The 18,934-nt window shown below is 34.6% G+C and overlaps 1 protein-coding gene and 1 long non-coding RNA gene across 2 annotated transcripts; both read right to left on the reverse strand.

Annotated features, from left to right (window-relative positions):
- Positions 1-2,095: 2,095 nt before the first annotated feature.
- On the reverse strand, positions 2,096-12,218 carry LOC137623810 (uncharacterized). Its single transcript, XR_011040645.1, has 3 exons — positions 12,087-12,218; positions 5,430-5,507; positions 2,096-2,405 (listed from the first exon to the last, which is right to left on the reverse strand). It is a non-coding gene; the product is annotated as an uncharacterized lncRNA (long non-coding RNA).
- A 3,172-nt stretch (positions 12,219-15,390) lies between these two features.
- On the reverse strand, positions 15,391-18,453 carry LOC137623568 (uncharacterized). The gene has a single exon (XM_068354398.1). The coding sequence runs from the start codon at positions 18,451-18,453 to the stop codon at positions 15,391-15,393; it is 3,063 nt and encodes a 1,020-aa protein (XP_068210499.1).
- Positions 18,454-18,934: the final 481 nt, after the last annotated feature.

The raw sequence follows: 18,934 nt of genomic DNA on the forward strand, positions 1-18,934 counted from the left end.
ATTTGTTCAATATAAACCCTTTTTAATAGATTTTTAGCTTTATAGCTACACTTCTCTTCAATCTTTCAATCAATACGTCATTTTAACCCTTTCACCCACAATGGACGTACCGGTACGTCCTTGCAAAACTGTTATTTACATGTTTTTACATATTTTTGATAACTTTATGAGAAACTTCAGGCATTTTCCAAAAGAATGAGACCAACCTGACCTATCTATGACAAAAATTAAGGCTGTTAGAGCAATTTAAAAAAAAAGATATATCAAAATGTGCTTGGAAGCTCAACAAAGCTTGGGGGTAAAAGGGATAAGATTTTAGAACTAATAGATTTCTTACATATTCTTTCCTAGACTTTAAATCGTACAACTATCTTCAATAATCTACAATCATCCCGTTTATAGTTCTTAACATTTTTTATCTACCCATCCTCCTCCTATCTTATAACTCTACGATTAATTTATAAATCAGCCCTAACTTCAAACCTTTCAAAAACTAAATTCTTTCTCAATTCATTCCCGGATACCTAGATTGAAGCTTTAATCTTCCTTGTGTCCTTATGTCTCCCATAAAGTCACCTGACCTACATTAGGCAACTAGCGATATGAACCAGATCACATGACTAAGGTCATTATATGTGTGATATGTAGAAACATTGCTTAAAATCAAATAATTTTGCACAAAACAGTAAAGTCATTGTAAGGATTACTATGCAAAACTAACACCACAAAGAACATAAAGTACAGGACAATTTCACAGCTACTTTGAACAAGGATCTTACGTGTGACTGCAGTAACGTTCCACAAAGGATGTTTCTTTTAAAAATTTACTCCTGTTTAAATTAAAAGTTACTTCTGAGAAGAAAACAAGCAGAGAATGATGAACAAAAATACCGTCTTAACTTTGAAATTAAAATACAACACTTTCATATGCAATTTCTATCTGGTAATATCAGTAGTTAAACAGATCTCCATCAGCTACCATTATGTAAACAGGATTTCAAAATTGCTTTGATAATTTAAAACGACTTTACTTTCATTCTCACGGGCTTACAGCATTACATATTAAAACTTATCAAATTAAGAACTCGCTCAGTCTTAATGTTATACGGACTGATAAAGGTTTTAAAGTATAAAATTATAAATGAAAAGCATTAAACAAATATCCATGCAGAAACTTCTCAATTTCTTAATGAATCAGATGAATGGATTCGACAGGATTCTCTTTAGCAATTATTTAAACAAAGATAGCTATGAGATCAATTCTTCTACTACAGTACAGGGATAGACGATGCAAGTATAAACTAAGTAAGAATTTAGCCTAATTTAAATTTATTTCAACACGGAAACCAACATCGACATCGCGAACTCTTCAGATTTTAGTTAGGTCACCTAAAAGTTATCGAAGAGAAGTGATAAAACAATACGACAGTAATAAGCTAATCTCAAAATGAAAGTGGATCCATTTAAACTTTTAAATAAACTATAAACCAAGTCTATATGGGATGAGTTATGAAAGCAGAATACTTAAGGAATGGCCTCAAGTTACAGTTCCAAGAATTTTGAACGACGCACATAATAGACTTTAGATGTTAGAGCATGAAACACAAAGCTAATAACCCAGCAGTCACACGTACTGATAATTTGTTTAAAATAGTTACATAAATTAACAGATAATTTTACTCATTGATAAAATTCTAGAGCAGGAATGTGAAACTCAAATCCTTTCGAGGGCCAATTATGCACTTGACTGTGGTCTCGAGGGCCATCAAGGATCTGATAATTATTTACTGGCAAACCTGAACATCAAAAGTTTATTTGCAAGTCATCCTAGTTTACCAAAAAATATATTTAGGTTCACTTTAACAGTGTAGTTAAATTATCATCACTTATAAAAATTATAGTGAATTGAAAAATCTAGCCATCTCGATAACCATATCCTTACTCTAAGGCTAATTTAACTTAAAGAGACTTTGTAGGAATATTCAGATGGTCTTAAATGATAGAAAAGCTTAAATATAAAACTAAATCTTTCAGAACTTAAATACTTCAAATTTTGGTTTATAGAAATACACGGAAGAGTATCTGGAAGACATAAACGTTCATGTCATAAAAATCAATTCTAAAAATGTTGACCATATGAAGCACTAAGATCGGACTTAATAATGCTTAAAGAAATTAATAAAAATTTTAAGACTTAAATATGACTGGTTAAAAGTAAATGATAGTGAAATTCAATTCTTTCTATGAAAAGATTTAAGATTGAACCACTCTAAATAAATTTGGTCAAGAACAAGAAACATATATATATATTAAGTTGAAGATTCGGCTTGGTGACTGCACTTGTCGAGGGTCCATGATTATTTTTCTTGAAGAATTCCTCTTTTCTTGCCATGGGTTCTTCAATCCTGTGAAAAGAAAATTGAAATATCAGTTTGACATACGGATGGATATTCTACTACTCTACAAAATTTTCTGGACACTAATACAGCTAGAGATCTATAGAATGTGCCCACTTATTCCAATAAAATAATCATTTGCATGAAGCACTCGATTAATACCCAGGAAAGTCTTAAATCCATTCTCATTTTCCAATCACCTTTACAACAAAATTCTTTAAACCTATATGCTGATCGCCTACATATTTACTGCCCAAATCCACTGAGTTACATCCTAAGATGTAAAGATGTTCAGCTTAATTGTATGGTTAAACTATGGACTAGAATCTCTTGCCTAACCATAACATTAATACTTCTACGAATCAATCCTATATCAAGCCATAAACATTTTCCAATAAAACAAAGGGACATCTGTAATCTACATACATTGAACCTACAGTTACTCAATGTTGACATTTATATTTATCCAATGGATAATTTACCATACTTAGGAGTGTGATTAAAGTGGCACACATTAAACACATGGTTTTAACCTAACCCACTGAATGGAAAAGGGATTTTGACGAAGGAAAAATCTATTTTTGGGTGAGATAGCCATGTCGTCCTAATGGAAGTTCCTTCTGGCAACTTCTACAGTATAATATTTCTGCGATTGATACTACAAGAGAATTACCGTCAGGTATCACGGGGTTCCAACCCCCGGAAACGACTATCCGAAGATATCGTGTATAATCAGAGACGTATCCTAAGATAACCATAGATATCTGCACCCCAAACAGACCTTACCCAGTCTAATCCACTAAGGGGAAGGACAAGTAAGGAGCCGTTAAACATCCTATCACCTTCCAGTGCCCCTATAGGTTCCTGCTTTTCATTACTTCGATCGCAGCTGATGGCTACAGTTCGCTTGTTTTTGTGGGCACTTTTTCACAGTTTTTTTGAAGAAATTTAGTTTGGAATGGCTTCCTCTTCTTCATCAAAGTTGAGTATTTACATCTTTTTGCCTTTATTTATGCTAATTTTGGTTTTATTCCCTTCGGGGACTTATTTTTATTTTCTAGCTTTTGGTTAGAGGAAGCCAAAGCGCTGCGATTCCTGCTAGCATGGCGTCGGGCTTAGTCACCGATGGCCTCTTTTTTATCGTGTTTACTTTAATTTTATGGGTAAGTTTCACGTTACCTAGTATTTGTTTAGCATTACAATGCTAAGGATAAAAATACTGATTTATGGGATAATCCATGTAGGCTCAAAAAATTCAACCTATCATGTCATAACTCCTAGACGAAGTTACTCTACTAACCAAAAGCCTTCCTATATATATCAACAACAATCCTGTCACACAACTTGAGATGTCTCTACAGTAACGTTAAACTTCTTGGTAATTTACACATTCAAATGCTTAGTTCATGCAAATTCAAATCTGATATATAACCAACGATAGGACAACCCTCTTCAGTATAAGAAATAGAAATATACAGTATAACTAACGATAGGACAACCCCCTTCAGTATAAGAAATAAAAAAATACAATATAACTAACGATAGGACAACCCTCTTCAGTATAAGAAATAAAAAGATACAGTATAACTAACGATAGGACAACCCTCTTCAGTATAAGAAATAGAAATATACAGTATAACTAACAATAGGACAACCCTCTTCAGTATAAGAAATAGAAATATACAGTATAACTAACGATAGGACAACCCTCTTCAGTATAAGAAATAAAAAAATACAGTATAACTAACGATAGGACAACCCCCTTCAGTATAAGAAATAAAAAAATACAGTATAACTAACGATAGGACAACCCTCTTCAGTATAAGAAATAAAAAAATACAATATAACTAACGATAGGACAACCCTCTTCAGTATAAGAAATAGAAATATACAGTATAACTAACAATAGGACAACCCTCTTCAGTATAAGAAATAAAAAAATACAATATAACTAACGATAGGACAACCCTCTTCAGTATAAGAAATAAAAATATACAGTATAACTAACGATAGGACAACCCCCTTCAGTATAAGAAATAAAAAAATACAGTATAACTAACGATAGGACAACCCTCTTCAGTATAAGAAATAAAAAGATACAGTATAACTAACGATAGGACAACCCTCTTCAGTATAAGAAATAGAAATATACAGTATAACTAACAATAGGACAACCCTCTTCAGTATAAGAAATAAAAAAATACAGTATAACTAACGATAGGACAACCCTCTTCAGTATAAGAAATAAAAATATACAGTATAACTAACGATAGGACAACCCCCTTCAGTATAAGAAATAAAAAAATACAATATAACTAACGATAGGACAACCCTCTTCAGTATAAGAAATAAAAAGATACAGTATAACTAACGATAGGACAACCCTCTTCAGTATAAGAAATAAAAAAATTAAGAGATATGATCAGTGCACAGCTAGACTAAATGGCACACAAGATCTTGAAATAAAAAATAACCAAGACAAACTTTATACAAATATCAAAGAAAAATTAGTTTAGTGCAGGTCACCATATGCACAGTAATAACAAAGCAATTTATTTGAATCAAATATCAAAGACATTATATAGATACATCAATCTCCTTCATAATATAACCCAGAGCTACAGTAGCCCTAGCCTTAGTCCACTGGCAAGCCAAATCCTACCTCGCAATGATGATCACACAAACACTTTGGAATCATGAATCAAATATTTGAATTACTCTCCATAGTTGGTTAAAGCAAATTACTATAGTCAATTTCTTTTAATGAGGCACAATCGCATCGACTCGCAGTGGTGCCCTTCTAGCACGGAAAAGTTTCCTGATCGCTAATTAGTTAGAATTATCTTGTCCAACCAATCAGCGATCAGGAAACTATTCCGAGCTAAAAGGGCACCGCTGCGAGTCGGTGCAAATCTTGCCTCACTAAAAAAAATTGACTATAGTGGCTTTGTTCTCATCTAGCATATTACCCATGATTAAACTTTACATTATGTCCATTATCTTTGGAAGTTAAAAGTATCCTGTTACTCTCACCTGCAACTAAATGGTTTTAGTTTGATCCTCAACGATGCAGTTAGAAGCTCGTCCGTAACTTCCCGGTTAAAACAGCATCTGTAAAATTCAAATTTAATCAGCTACATACAAAATCAAAGTCACTAACGATTGATGCATCTTACATGCAATATAAGGGAAAATCGAGCATTATCGTTTGAGCTACCTTGGAAAATCCCAAATAGAATTCCTCTTAGCCTTTGTATATTCTTCAAAAATTAGCCATCGTAGACTAGGTTTAACTTTATAGGAGTTTTGTGTATAAAAAAATTAAATTTTGACTTTCTTACTTCATGTTCATGACATCAATATCTAAATTTAATGTTTACTTGGAAAATCCCAAATAGAATTCCTCCTATCCTATATATATTCTGCAAAAATTAGCCCTCGTAGACTAGGTTTAACTTTATAGTTTTTTGCATAAAAAAATTAGATTTTGACTTTCTTACTTCATGTTCATGACATCAATATCTAAATCTAATGTTTACCTTGGAAAATCCCAAAAAGAATTCATCCTATCCTATATATATTCTGTAAAAATTAGCCATCATAGACTAGGTTTAACTTTATAGTTTTTTGCATAAAAAAATTAGATTTTGACTTTCTTACTTCATGTTCATGACATCAATATCTAAATTTAATGTTTACCTTGGAAAATCCGAAATAGAATTCCTCCTATCCTATATATATTCTGCAAAAATTAGCCATCGTAGACTAGGTTTAACTATATAGGAGTTTTGTGTATTAAAATATTAGATTTTGACTTTCTTACTTCACGTTCATGACATCAATATCTAAACTTAATGTTTATCTCATTACTTCTCTTAGTTCATCTAGTTTAATTTTTATGTTACTACTTCTCCAGTCATGATAAATACACCAATTCTGTTTACGGATTCAATTAATTGAGCAGTATTCAACCTAAAGATCAAATGGAAACCATTATCTAATTCTCACATTTAACCCTTTTACCCCCAAAGGACGTACTGGTACGTTCCACAAAACTAATCCCTTTACCCCCATGGACGTACCGGTACGTCCTTGCAGAAATATGCTATAAAAAAATTTTTTTTCATATTTTTCATAATTTTTTGAGAAAATTCAGGCATTTTCCAAGAGAATGAGACCAACCTGACCTCTCTATGACAAAAATTAAGGCTTTTAGAGCAATTTAAAAAAAAATATACTGCAAAATGTGCTGGGAAAAAAATAACCCCCTGGGGGTTAAGGGTTGGAAATTTAGCTCTTCTATCACCAACATATTACCATACTACAAAAACACTAACTTTCAAGCCTTCATATTTGTTCATTCACAATCAGGGTTCATGAGCTGTCCAACTTCTAAAAATCTCTAGGTTGTGAGAGAGGAGGGGGGTACATGGGAGGAGTTGTATATACCGAGAATATGCCAAAAAATACCTTTTCATAATTAGAATTTGTCAAATTCAACAAAATCCTTTCATCTTCAATCACAATGTAGTAAAAGGATAGACAATTCATATATTTTATATTCAACGAAAGGTTATAGATATTTTCAAATGCGAATTATCTTTCATAATTAGGATTGAGGTTTTTAGCAGAATGTTAGTTTTGGCATTTAAACTACTGATTTGGAAATTAGGTTGTCAGGAACTATTCCACGGGTTGACGACTAAAAAACGAGATCGCAGGGAGAAATTTTTTCCTTAAACTTCAAATGTTCCCTTTATTTGCATCATTATGCTTATCTAAATTTCATTACCTTATTAGTAGATTACTTCAAACCCCACTTTACCTAAAACGCGATGGAAAAATCTTATTCAGTTATTTAGTTTACCTATCAGTAACAATGTCCAAATTAAACTTTAAATTCTCAACAAAGGCTTCCATTGATACTTTATAGCTCAATTCAAAGTGCTACCAATATTGCTGGAATTTTTCCTGGCATGAAAATCAGAATGTCACTTGATGGTAGGAGAATGGTAGGAGACGAGACGTCCGGGTACTAAAGCGTCCAAATTCGTTAAAGCAAGGGAATTATCAGTTAACCCTTTTACCCCCAACAGACATACTGACTGGTACGTTTCACAAAACTCATCCCTTTACCCCCATGGACATACCCTTACGTCCTTATGAAAAACTGCTATTTACATTTTCTTGCATATTTTGTATAACTTTATGAGAAACTTCAGGCATTTTCCAAAAGAATGAGACCAACCTGACCTCTTTATGATGAAAATTAAGGCTGTTAGCACAATTTAAAAAAATATATATTGAAAAATGTGCTTGGAAAAAAAAAAACGCCTGGGGGTTAAGGGTTGGAGAGTTCCAAATAGCTTGGGGGTAAAAGGGTTAACAGAAAACCTGTAGTATACTTTTCCAATAAAATACTGAAAGATGCCTGAGCATTTCCATATAAAATGCCTGCCTACATGTTTTGCCATTCAGATAACTAATAAGTTACCAACACATAATATAATGTATACATTCCAACAATAATCACTGCATTTTTACTGATTTCATATTAAGTCATTTAAATAAAACTATAAAAATCAGTTGTAAGTACAAATGAAGAACCTAATAACCTTGGCTTTCATCATAGGGCTCAATACTACACAGTAGGGCCACTGTAAGACACAATACTACACAGTATAGCCACCATAAGGCACAATACTACACAGTATGGCCATCATAGGGCACAATACTACATAGTATGGCCACCATAAGGCACAATACTACACAGTATAGCCACCGTAAGGCACAATACTATACAGTATGGCCTACTTAATGCACAATATTGCACATTATAGCCACCATACGAGACAATACTTCATACACTGGCCATCATATGTAGGGTGACCATTCATTTTAGATCTGAACGGGGACCAGTATTACTAACAAGTAAATATATTTTACCATAATCCTAATATATATTGATATATAAATACACATATAACTCTATCAAGACACTTACCCCAAGTTAAGGGGTAGCTTAACATAAAAAAAAGGGGGGGGACTTTTCTTCTCTTAGCTCCGCCCCACCTGACAAGGGATTCAGCCGAGTTTGGTTGGTACTGCTAAGGTGCCAGAGCCCACCCTCCCTCATTATCCACCACAACTGAAACTTCATATGCGAAATCCCCTACTGCTGCTACCTCAGCTGTCACCAAGGTGACCGGAGGAAGGAGCAAGGCAGGGCCTATCGGAACTGCGTCATAACAGCTAAACCCTCATTATTTCTAGCAGACACTTTTGCTTCTCTCACATCTAATCCTCCGATCATATATAGCTTTCTTCACTCCATCCATCCACCCATACATTGGGCTCCCTCTTTTAAATCTCCCATCAACTCGTGCATTTATCCCCTTCTTAGCAATGGCTATTTTCCCTTCTCTACAAGGCCAACCACCTCAATATATTCTTATCCCCTAAAGCTGTTATTCATTTCTTACACTCGTTCTCACCCTCACTACTTCATTCCTAACTCCTAACCCTATCTAAACATGATACACCAGCCATACTCCTCAGTCACTTCACCTCAAACACATTCAAATTCTGTCTCTATCACTTTCATTCCTCCCAACTCCAATGCATACATCACAGTTGGTACAATCACTTTCTCATACAGAACTTTTCTTTACTACTCCCTTCACTGGCCCCCAACACTTTACATCCTTCATTCACTCTCTCACAAACATCTGCTTTCATTCCACCATTTGCTGCACTAGAAGACCCCTAGTCCTTAAACTGATCTACTTCCTCAAGTAACTATCCATTCAACCTAGCACCACCCTCCATTCTCGTGCATATCATAAGCTTTACTCTTACCCACATTAATTCTTAACTTCCATCTCTCACATACCCTCTCAAACTCTGTCACTAATCTACCCAGCTTCTCCTCCGAGTCTAAAACCAATACCAAATCATCCACAAACAACAACCGATTCACTTCTCACTCATGATCCCTCTCATTTATCAGTTTCGATCTTCGACCAAGCACTCGAGCATTCCCCTCTCTCACAGCTCCATCAACAAACAAATTGAACAGCCATGGTGAAGTCCCACATCCCTGTCTCGCCACTCTCTCACTGGAAACCATTCGCTTACTTCATTTCCTATCCTAACACACGCTTTGCTGCCTATGTATAAACTCTTCACTGCTTGCAACAGTCTTACACTAATTCGATATAACCATCACATTCCACATTGCTTACCTATCAAGTCCATCATAAACTTTCTCCAGATCCAGAAACACAACATGCACCTCCTTGCCTTCTGCTAAATACTTCTCGCATATCTGCCTAACTGTAAAAATCAGATTCATAAAACCCCTTCTAAAACCACCCTGTACTTCTAAGATTACATCCTCTGTTTTATCGTCAATCCTAATAATTAGCACTCTACTATTACACTTTTCCAACCACAGAACTAATACCACTTGAATCACAACTCATGCACATCTCCCTTACCTTTGTACAGTGGAACATTAGATGCGCACACCCAGGCCACTGGTACCATTGACAACATAAAACATATATAAAACTTTCTCACCAACCATTCAAGTACAGTCACACACCTTTCCTTTAACATCTCGGCCCTCAAGCCATCCATAACAGGTGCTTTTCCTTCTCACGTTCCAGCTAGTGCGACTGATTTTGGATTAAGTTATTGGGTCACTTATTTTGTGAGTTGTCAAACTGAAAGGGAAGATGCATGTAAGCAACCCCTAAGCAACACACAAAATTATCAGTGAAGAGGCCATTCAGGCAACGGCATTTTTGCCGACAACTTCATAAACGATTCAAATTTTGAATTCATAAACTGGATCCAGATGAATCATGTTAAGCAGATGAATAGTAAAATATATGGAAAATGAAGAAAATATGGTACAAGTAAGCACGGAGGAAGAAAATGAGATATGGGGAAAATTAGGAAATTGTCCGTGAAGAGAAGATTTTTGTTACGGACGCCCTTGTCGCCGATGATAATTCCATTAACTTCAGATTTCGAATTTATAAATTAAATCTAGATGAATCAGATTCTATGGATGAATCATAAAATATATATGGAAAATTAAGAAATATAGAACAAGTCAGTGTGGAGAAATAAAAAGCAATGTGGGGAAATTATCTGAGAATAGACAATTTTTATGTTTGACTGTTACTCAAGTAGTATTATTATAAAAATCTAAGCTATAACCTTAGTTGGCAAAGCAAGATACTATAAGCCCAAGGGCTCCAACAGGGAAAAATAGCCCAGTGAGGAAAGGAAATAAGTACATAAACTAAAAATGAAGTACTGCAATAAAAAAGAAAAATAGAATACTTTCAGAACAGTACCAACCTTAATTTACATCATTCATATATAAACTATAAAAAATTAAGTGGAAGAGAAATAAGATAGAATAGTGTGTTAGAGTGTACCCTCAAGCAAGAGAACTCTAACCCAAGAGCTGACACTACCCAAGACTAGAGAAGTATGGTTTGATTTTGGAGTGTCCTCCTCCTAGAAGAGCTGCTTACCATAGCTAAAGTCTCTCTTCTACCCTTACCAAGAGGAAAGTAGCCACTGAACTATTACAGTGCAGTAGTTAACCCCTTGTGTGAAGAATAATTGTTTGGTAAGCCGAGTGTTGTCAGGTGTATGAGAACAGAGGAGAATATGTAAATAATATGCCAAACTATTCGGTGTATGTGTGGGCAAAGAAGGTGAACAGTAACCAGAGAGAAGGATCCAATGTAGTACGGTCTGGCCAGTCAAAGGACCCCATAACTATCTAGCGGTAGTGTCTCAACAGGTGACTGGTGCCCTGGCTAAGCTACTACCCATAAAACAATAAAAGTGAAGATGTCATTATAAAAAGTTAGATGGCTTTCAGATGACCTGCTTCTGAAATAAATCTAAAAATACCGCTAGCAAAGTATGACACGTCTAAGAATTTTGGCAAAGATGAACCTGTCATCTTCACCCTGAGCCTCAAATAGATAATGTATCCTTTGAAGAGGGGCATTCCATCAACAAATGCCTCACCGTCAAGGGTACCAAACAGTCGCTACGATACGGCTGGTATTTGCAACAGTATAGGATCGCATAAATATTTGACAAAGAATACCTAAAAGTTATTAGTGTTATGGAAAAACCTGACGAAGAGAAAAAAACTGAAAACTATAAATTCCTACTAGCACCAGGCCCTTATTTGGAACACCTTACTTAAATTCTATTAAAGATGAATTCTCAACTTTTTTTCTATAATATACAGTAGCTGAAGTAGTTTACTTTCAATTGACAAACAATTTCTAATATAATAAGAGTAAAAAAATTTAAATTTCTGGACTTTAAGAGTATTCAATAGTCCTGTGAAGGGAGAAGAAATCTCTGGACATAGAATACATCAGGCTGTTCAAGGAGTTAAAGATAAACACTCAGAGACCATAACACAACAAGACTACGTTAATAATTTCAAATAAAGACCTTTATATCAATAAAAAAACAGATTTTACCAATTCTTTCCTCTAACCCTTAAAGAATAATTCCTTCATACCCTGATGAGATATTTTCAACTTGAGATTGAGAAAGATGTAGGGAGAAAGGGCATGCTAGTCCTAAACACTTCTTCCCAAGCCCACCCACACTAAAGGTCTAAATGAACATGATACTCACTATACACGGTAATGGGTGGAGAAGTTTTCTAGCCTTTGCATGGCAGCAGGTCCAATCCCAGATGGCTGCTGTGGTTGGGCGTCACGTGGGGGGTTGGACTTGCCAGGCCGCTGTTCTAGCGCTCATCTTCAGATGATGCTGGAATTGAAACAAAACACCATTAGCCTTTATAAAAAGAGGGAATAAATCAGCATTTCACTCTAAAGAAAACAATATATGAATATGCAACAGATCTCACTGTGAAAATAGCTTTAAGACATATCAGGCAAATTGTTTATGGCGTTGATTAACGGATGTTACATAGAATACAAACCAATCTGGTCAATAATACATTTCTCAAAGAAGGGCAGGATTAAGCCCTTTAGAGGCCCTAAGCACTTAAAATTTTGGTGCTCCATACAAGTGTAATTCAAAATATTCACATAACGAGCAACACAATTTTAGTAATCAAAATCAAACGAAACTATCAGTAACAAAGAAATTTTTTTTACTTTCTATACTTTCAGTTACACTTGAAAAGTTCCCCCTGCTTTTTATAACGGCGAAGTCTTTTAACCCTTTTACTCCTAATGGATGTACTGGTACGTTTCACAAAACTCATCCCTTTACCCCCATGGACGTACTGGTACGTCCTTGCAAAAAACTGCTATTTACATTTTTTTCCTTTTTTTGCATATTTTTGATAATTTTTTGAGAAACTTCAGGCACTTTCCAAGAGAATGAGACCAACCTGACCTCTCTATGACAAAAATTAAGGCTGTTAGAGCAATTTGAAAAAAATATACTGCAAAATGTGCTTGAAAAAAATATACTGCAAAATGTGCTTGAAAAAAAAAAAAAAAACCCTGGGGGTTAAGGGATGGAAAGTTCCAAATAGCCTGGAGGTAAAAGGGTTAACAGATCCTCAAAACTGATCCAACGGAACACATCTGCTTTTATATTTAAGAGAGATAAAGCATCCAGTTGTTCTGATGGGATTTTTAATGCTTCAAATGAGAAAATGAGCTTTCAGCTGAAAAATTTGTGACCATTGATGTTAAAAGTATGCGAAAGTCAATGTCTAAATTTGGAAAAGCACACTCAGTATTATCTTATAGCTATCAGCTGCGTTCGAAGGAATTTGAAGCAGGAACGTATAGGGGCACTCGAATGTGATAGGATGTGTAACGGCTCCTTATTTATTCTTCCCCTTAGTGGATAAGACTGGGTATTCAACAAAATCCTTTCATCTTCAATCACAATGTAGTAAAAGGATAGGCAATTCATATATCTTTTATTCAACGAAGGGTTATAGATATTTTCAAATGCAAATTACCTTTCATAATTAGGATTGAGGTTTTTAGTGGAATGTTAGTTTTGGCATTTAAACTACTGATTCGGAAATTAGCTTGTAAGGAACTATTCCACGGGTTGACGACTATAAAAAACGAGATCGCTGGGAGAAATTTCTTCCTCAAATTTCAAATGTTCCCATTATTTTTCATCATTATGCTTATCTAAATTTGATTACCTTATTAGTAGATTACTTTAAACATGACTTTACCTACAACGCGATGGAAAAAATCTTATTCGGTTATTTAGTTTGCCTATCAGTAATAATGTCCAAATTAAACTTTAATTTCTTAACAAAGGCTTCCTTTGATACTTTATAGCTTAATTCAAAGTGCTACCAATATTGCTGGAATTTTTCCTGGCATGAAAATCAGTGTCACTTGATGGTAGGAGACGAGACGTCCGGGTACTAAAACGTCCACATTCGTTAAAACAAGGGAATTATCCGTTAACCCTTTTACCCCCAGGCTATTTGGAACTTCCCAACCCTTAACCCCCAGGGTTTTCTTTTTTTTTTAACCACATTTTGCAATATATTTTTCTTAAATTGCTCTAACAGCCTTAACTTTTGGCATAGTGAGGTCAGGTTGGTCTCATTCATTTGGAAAATGCCTGAAGTTTCTCATAAAGTTATAAAAAATATGCAAAAAAAATGTATAAAGCAGTTTTTGCAAGGACGTACCGGTACGTCCATGGGGGTAAAGGGATGAGTTTTGTGAAATGTACCAGTATGTCCTTTGGGGGTTGAAGGGTTATCAGAAAACCTGTATACTTTTCCAACAAAATACTGAAAGATGCCTGCGCATTTCCATATAAAATGCCTGCCTACATGTTTTGCCATTCAGATAACTAATAAGTTACCAACACATAATATAATGTATACATTCCAACAATAATCACTAAATTTTTACTGATTTCATATTAAGTCATTAAAATAAAACTATAAAAATCAGTCGTAAGTACAAATGAAGAACCTAATAACCTTGACTTTCATCATAGGGCTCAATACTACACCGTACGGCAACCATAAGGCACAATACTACACAGTATAGGCCCCATAAGGCAAAATACTACACAGTATGGCCACCATAAGGCACAATATTGCACATTATAGCCACCATACGAGACAATATTGTACACACTGGCCATCATATGTAGGGTGACCATTCATTTCAGATGTGAAAAGGGACCAGTATAACTAACTGTTCTTGTGAACAGTACGTGGCTCTGTATTTATTAATTGATTTTAGCCCCGTTCAGTGTTGATTCTCAAATTTGGGTGTAATAACATTCCATGGTCCTTTATGTAGTTTATTATATAAACCATGAGCCATTAATTGAGTATAACTGAAAACAAAAGAAAACACTTTTAGGCTAATGCCTACAAAACTGGTAGGATGCCATTGGCTATATCAAAGGTACAAATAAAAACATAAAACATAATATCACAAAGGTACAAAAATACATACTATAAGCAAATTAACGTATCTTACCACAATTTTGGGGACTTAATCCATTAGATATACATGAAGAAATCCATGATAAGTAAGTCACATTTCATGTGCTTGAATCTGAGGCTGCAGTTGTTGTGATTGTTTACATCTACCCAGTAGAGTGGGAAGTACCTCTTCCACCTTGGTGGAATGTATTTTAGTATTGTTTCAAGACTCAGATATAACTAGGTGTTCTAATGACAGTAACAATGGCTCCCCTAAATTGTGATAACAATTTAAACAATAACTATACTATTGGGGAATGAATATGAGATTCTTTACAAACAATAACATCTTAATATACAGGTTAGTCCATTCCATACTAAATAAAAATATACAGTACATAATGACTTAAATGCTCCCTGATGGGGACTTCCCTGTTGTACTTTCTAATAACATTACAACTGAATGAATAGGCCTTTCTAGAATTGTAGCTGTCTTGTGGCATTTACCATTTTCATCAAGAAAAGCATCTGCTACTAACAATTTAATTTTTTTTTAACATGGCCAGCTTCATCTGCGTTTGTTTCTAATACCCGGCCTAACATCCACTTGTTGCGAGGTAGATTATAGTCTTTGATTAAAACTATATCATCAATTTCTACATTCCTTTGAGGCTTTAACCACTTTTGGCGTATTTGTAACGATTGTAAGTATTCTCTTTGCCACCTTTTCCACAACTGATTAAGAAGACATTGTACACGCCTCCATTTTTTCTTTGAAAACATGTCCTCTTTTACAAAATTACCTGGAGGAGGTAAGACTACCTTAGACTTCAATGTCAGAAAATGATTAGGTGTCAAAGGTTCTACATTTAAAGGATCATTCAAGTTATCTGTGGATAATGGTCGCCCGTTTACAATATTTTCTGCCTCAGTCATGAATGTTCTCAAAGATTCATCGTCTAAAATTTTACTATTGTTAGATAGCAATACATTCAAAATATTTCTAACAGATCTTATTTGTCTCTCCCAAACACCACCCATATGACTTGCATGAGGTGGGTTCATTTTAAATGTTATAAAATCACATTGGTCCTTTAATAATTCACTTTTAATATTTTCAACCTTCATTTCTCGGAGGCACTTTGCAAACTCTTCTCTTGCACCAATAAAGTTGCTACCTTGATCTGAACGCAGTTGTGCGCAATGGCCTCTTCTACAAACAAATCTCCTATAAGCATTTAAGAAAGAGTCTGTACTGAGAGAATGGGCAGTTTCAATGTGTATTGCCCTAGTTGACATACATGTAAATAATACACCATACCTTTTGAGCTCTTTTCTACCTTCCTTAATTATAAATGGACCAAAATAATCAACTGCACTGTAAGTGAATGGAGAAGACATTTCTACCCTATCCTTTGGTAAATCGGCCATCTTCTGTGTAAGAGTATCATGTCTAATTTTTCTACAAGTTACACATTTTGATATATGTTTTGCTACTAAGGATGATCCACTTATAATCCAGTAACCACTAGATCTAATTTCGTTTAAAGTTAAATTTCTACCTTGATGGTGTACTTTATTATGATAGTGACAGATTATCAATTCAGTAATATGACTATTCTTTGGCAAAATCACAGGATATTTTACATGGACATCAAAATTACTTCTGTTTAATCTACCACCCACTCTTATTAAGCCATCACTACCAATAAATGGATCAAGCTTGTACAAATTGCTAGATTTCCTTAAACATTTATCAAATTTGTTATTGCTTATACTTAACAACTGATATTCATATTGAAAAGCTTCTCTTTGGACTAATTTTATAATGGTAATTTCTGCCTTAATTAGCTCTTCTACAGACACATGAACATACTCAGTATATAATGATTTCTGTTTCAATTTATCAATAAACCTATTACATAAAGCTAATGACCTTCTGGCACGTGTCCAATCTGAGAAGTAATTAAGTCTGGTAAGTATGGTAGCATAATTATTATCATCAGTGTTAATTGCCAGTGACACTTTCTTTAATTCTGGATCTTCATCTGTAACTTCAAATGAACATAAAGTTTCATTATCAGCATTATCATGTTTTAAGAATTCAGGTCCATGCCACCACATATAGTTACTAGTCAGATCATGAACAGACATGCCTCTTGAACATAAATCAGCAGGATTATCACTTGAGGAAACATAACTCCATTGTTCAGGCAAGGTGTGATTTCTGATTTGCGCAACTCTGTTTGCAACAAAAACCTTAAACTGTTTACATTGATTAGCTATGTATCCAAGAACAATTGTACTATCTACCCAAAATACTTCTTTACTAATATTGACCTTCAACTCCTTTTTTAAGAAATAACTCACTTTCACTGATGCTAATGCAGCAGTGAGTTCTAACCTAGGTATTGTAAAAGTTTTCAAGGGAGACACTCTTGATTTAGCCATAACTAACCTAGTATGTACTTGTCCATTTGCATCTGTCATTCTCAAGTATGAGCATTGACCATAACCCTTCTCACTAGCATCAGAAAAATGATGCAATTCATAGTCTATGACATTCATGTTGGCTGGTTTATAACATCTCTCAACTTTAATATCTTTCAATTTGGGTAATTGACTTAACCAGTTTTCCCATTCAGTAATTACAGTTTCAGGAATAGGATCATCCCAGCCAAGGTCTTGTTTACATAGGGTTTGCAAAACTTTCTTACCTGTAAGAATGAATGGTGATATCATGCCTAGAGGATCAAAAATAGAGCTAACTATGGATAAAACATTCCTTCTAGTACTAGGCCTTTGAATGGGTTTGACATTAAAATTAAATGTATCTGTTTCAGTACACCATTCCATACCTAATGTTCGTTCCACTGGCAATTTATCTTTCGTTAAATCAAGATTCTTAACTGATTGAGCAACTTCATCAGGACACATAGCCTTTAAAACTTCAGCATTATTGGCAACAAATTTGTGCAAATGGAAACCACCCCTTTTACATATCATCTGACTGTCTTTGGCTAAGTTTATGGCTTCCTCCACTGTGGCTACAGACTTTAAGCCATCATCCACATAAAAGTCTTCTTTAATGAACTCTGCTGCCTTTTCAGTAGTTTTATCCTTAAATCTATCAGCAGCAGCTTTCAAAGCATAGTTTGCAACAGATGGAGAGCTTCTAGCACCAAATAGATGAACAGTCATCCTATATTGAACAATGTCGCCATCTAAATCATGGTTATCAAACCACAGAAATCGTAAAAGATTCCTGTGTTCTTCATTTACTAAAACTTGGTGATACATTGCTTCTACATCACAAGTAAATGCAACAGAATGATTTCTAAATCTACACAAAATACCAGCTAGACTATTTGACAAATCTGGTCCCTGAAGTAAACAATCATTCAAACTTACATTTTTATACATAAAAGAGCAATCGAATACTACTCTGATTTTGTCAGTCTTTCTGGGATGGTAAACCCCATGATGTGGCACAAACCAAACCTTTCCATTAGTTAGGCATGTTTCATTCAAAGGAACCCTTTCAGCATAACCCTTATCAATCATATTCTTCATGAAATTTATGTAATCATTTTTCATGGTTACATTCTTCTGAAGCTTTTGTTTTAAGTTGGATAGTCTTTTCTGGACTACTAACTTGTTATCTGGAAACTGAATACCACCTCCTTTGAGTGGAAATGGAATTTTAAACTGTTTACCATCAATAATCTTAATACCATTACTAACAATTTCAATAAACTGTCTTTCTTCTACTGACAAAGCTACCTCATCCTCACTAACATTACTTATGAAATCAGATTCAAACATCTCTCTGACATGATGAGGCTCATACACTTCTTTTACTTTGGTTGGTACTGCAAAAATGTTATTTGATATCATGGAATTTATTTCAATTTCTTCAACTACTGTTCTATTAACAACAACATTACTTTCTAAATTATTCTCATTGACATTTATATTACCAATAATTCCCCATCCAAGAGCTGTTCTCTGACCATAGGGCTCATTTCCAGACCCAGGAATGATTTCTAAAGGTTTGACAGCTTTTATACAGTTTATG

The sequence above is a fragment of the Palaemon carinicauda genome, chromosome 30 (genome assembly GCF_036898095.1).
Source record: "Palaemon carinicauda isolate YSFRI2023 chromosome 30, ASM3689809v2, whole genome shotgun sequence".
Classification (NCBI taxonomy): Eukaryota; Metazoa; Arthropoda; class Malacostraca; order Decapoda; family Palaemonidae; genus Palaemon; species Palaemon carinicauda.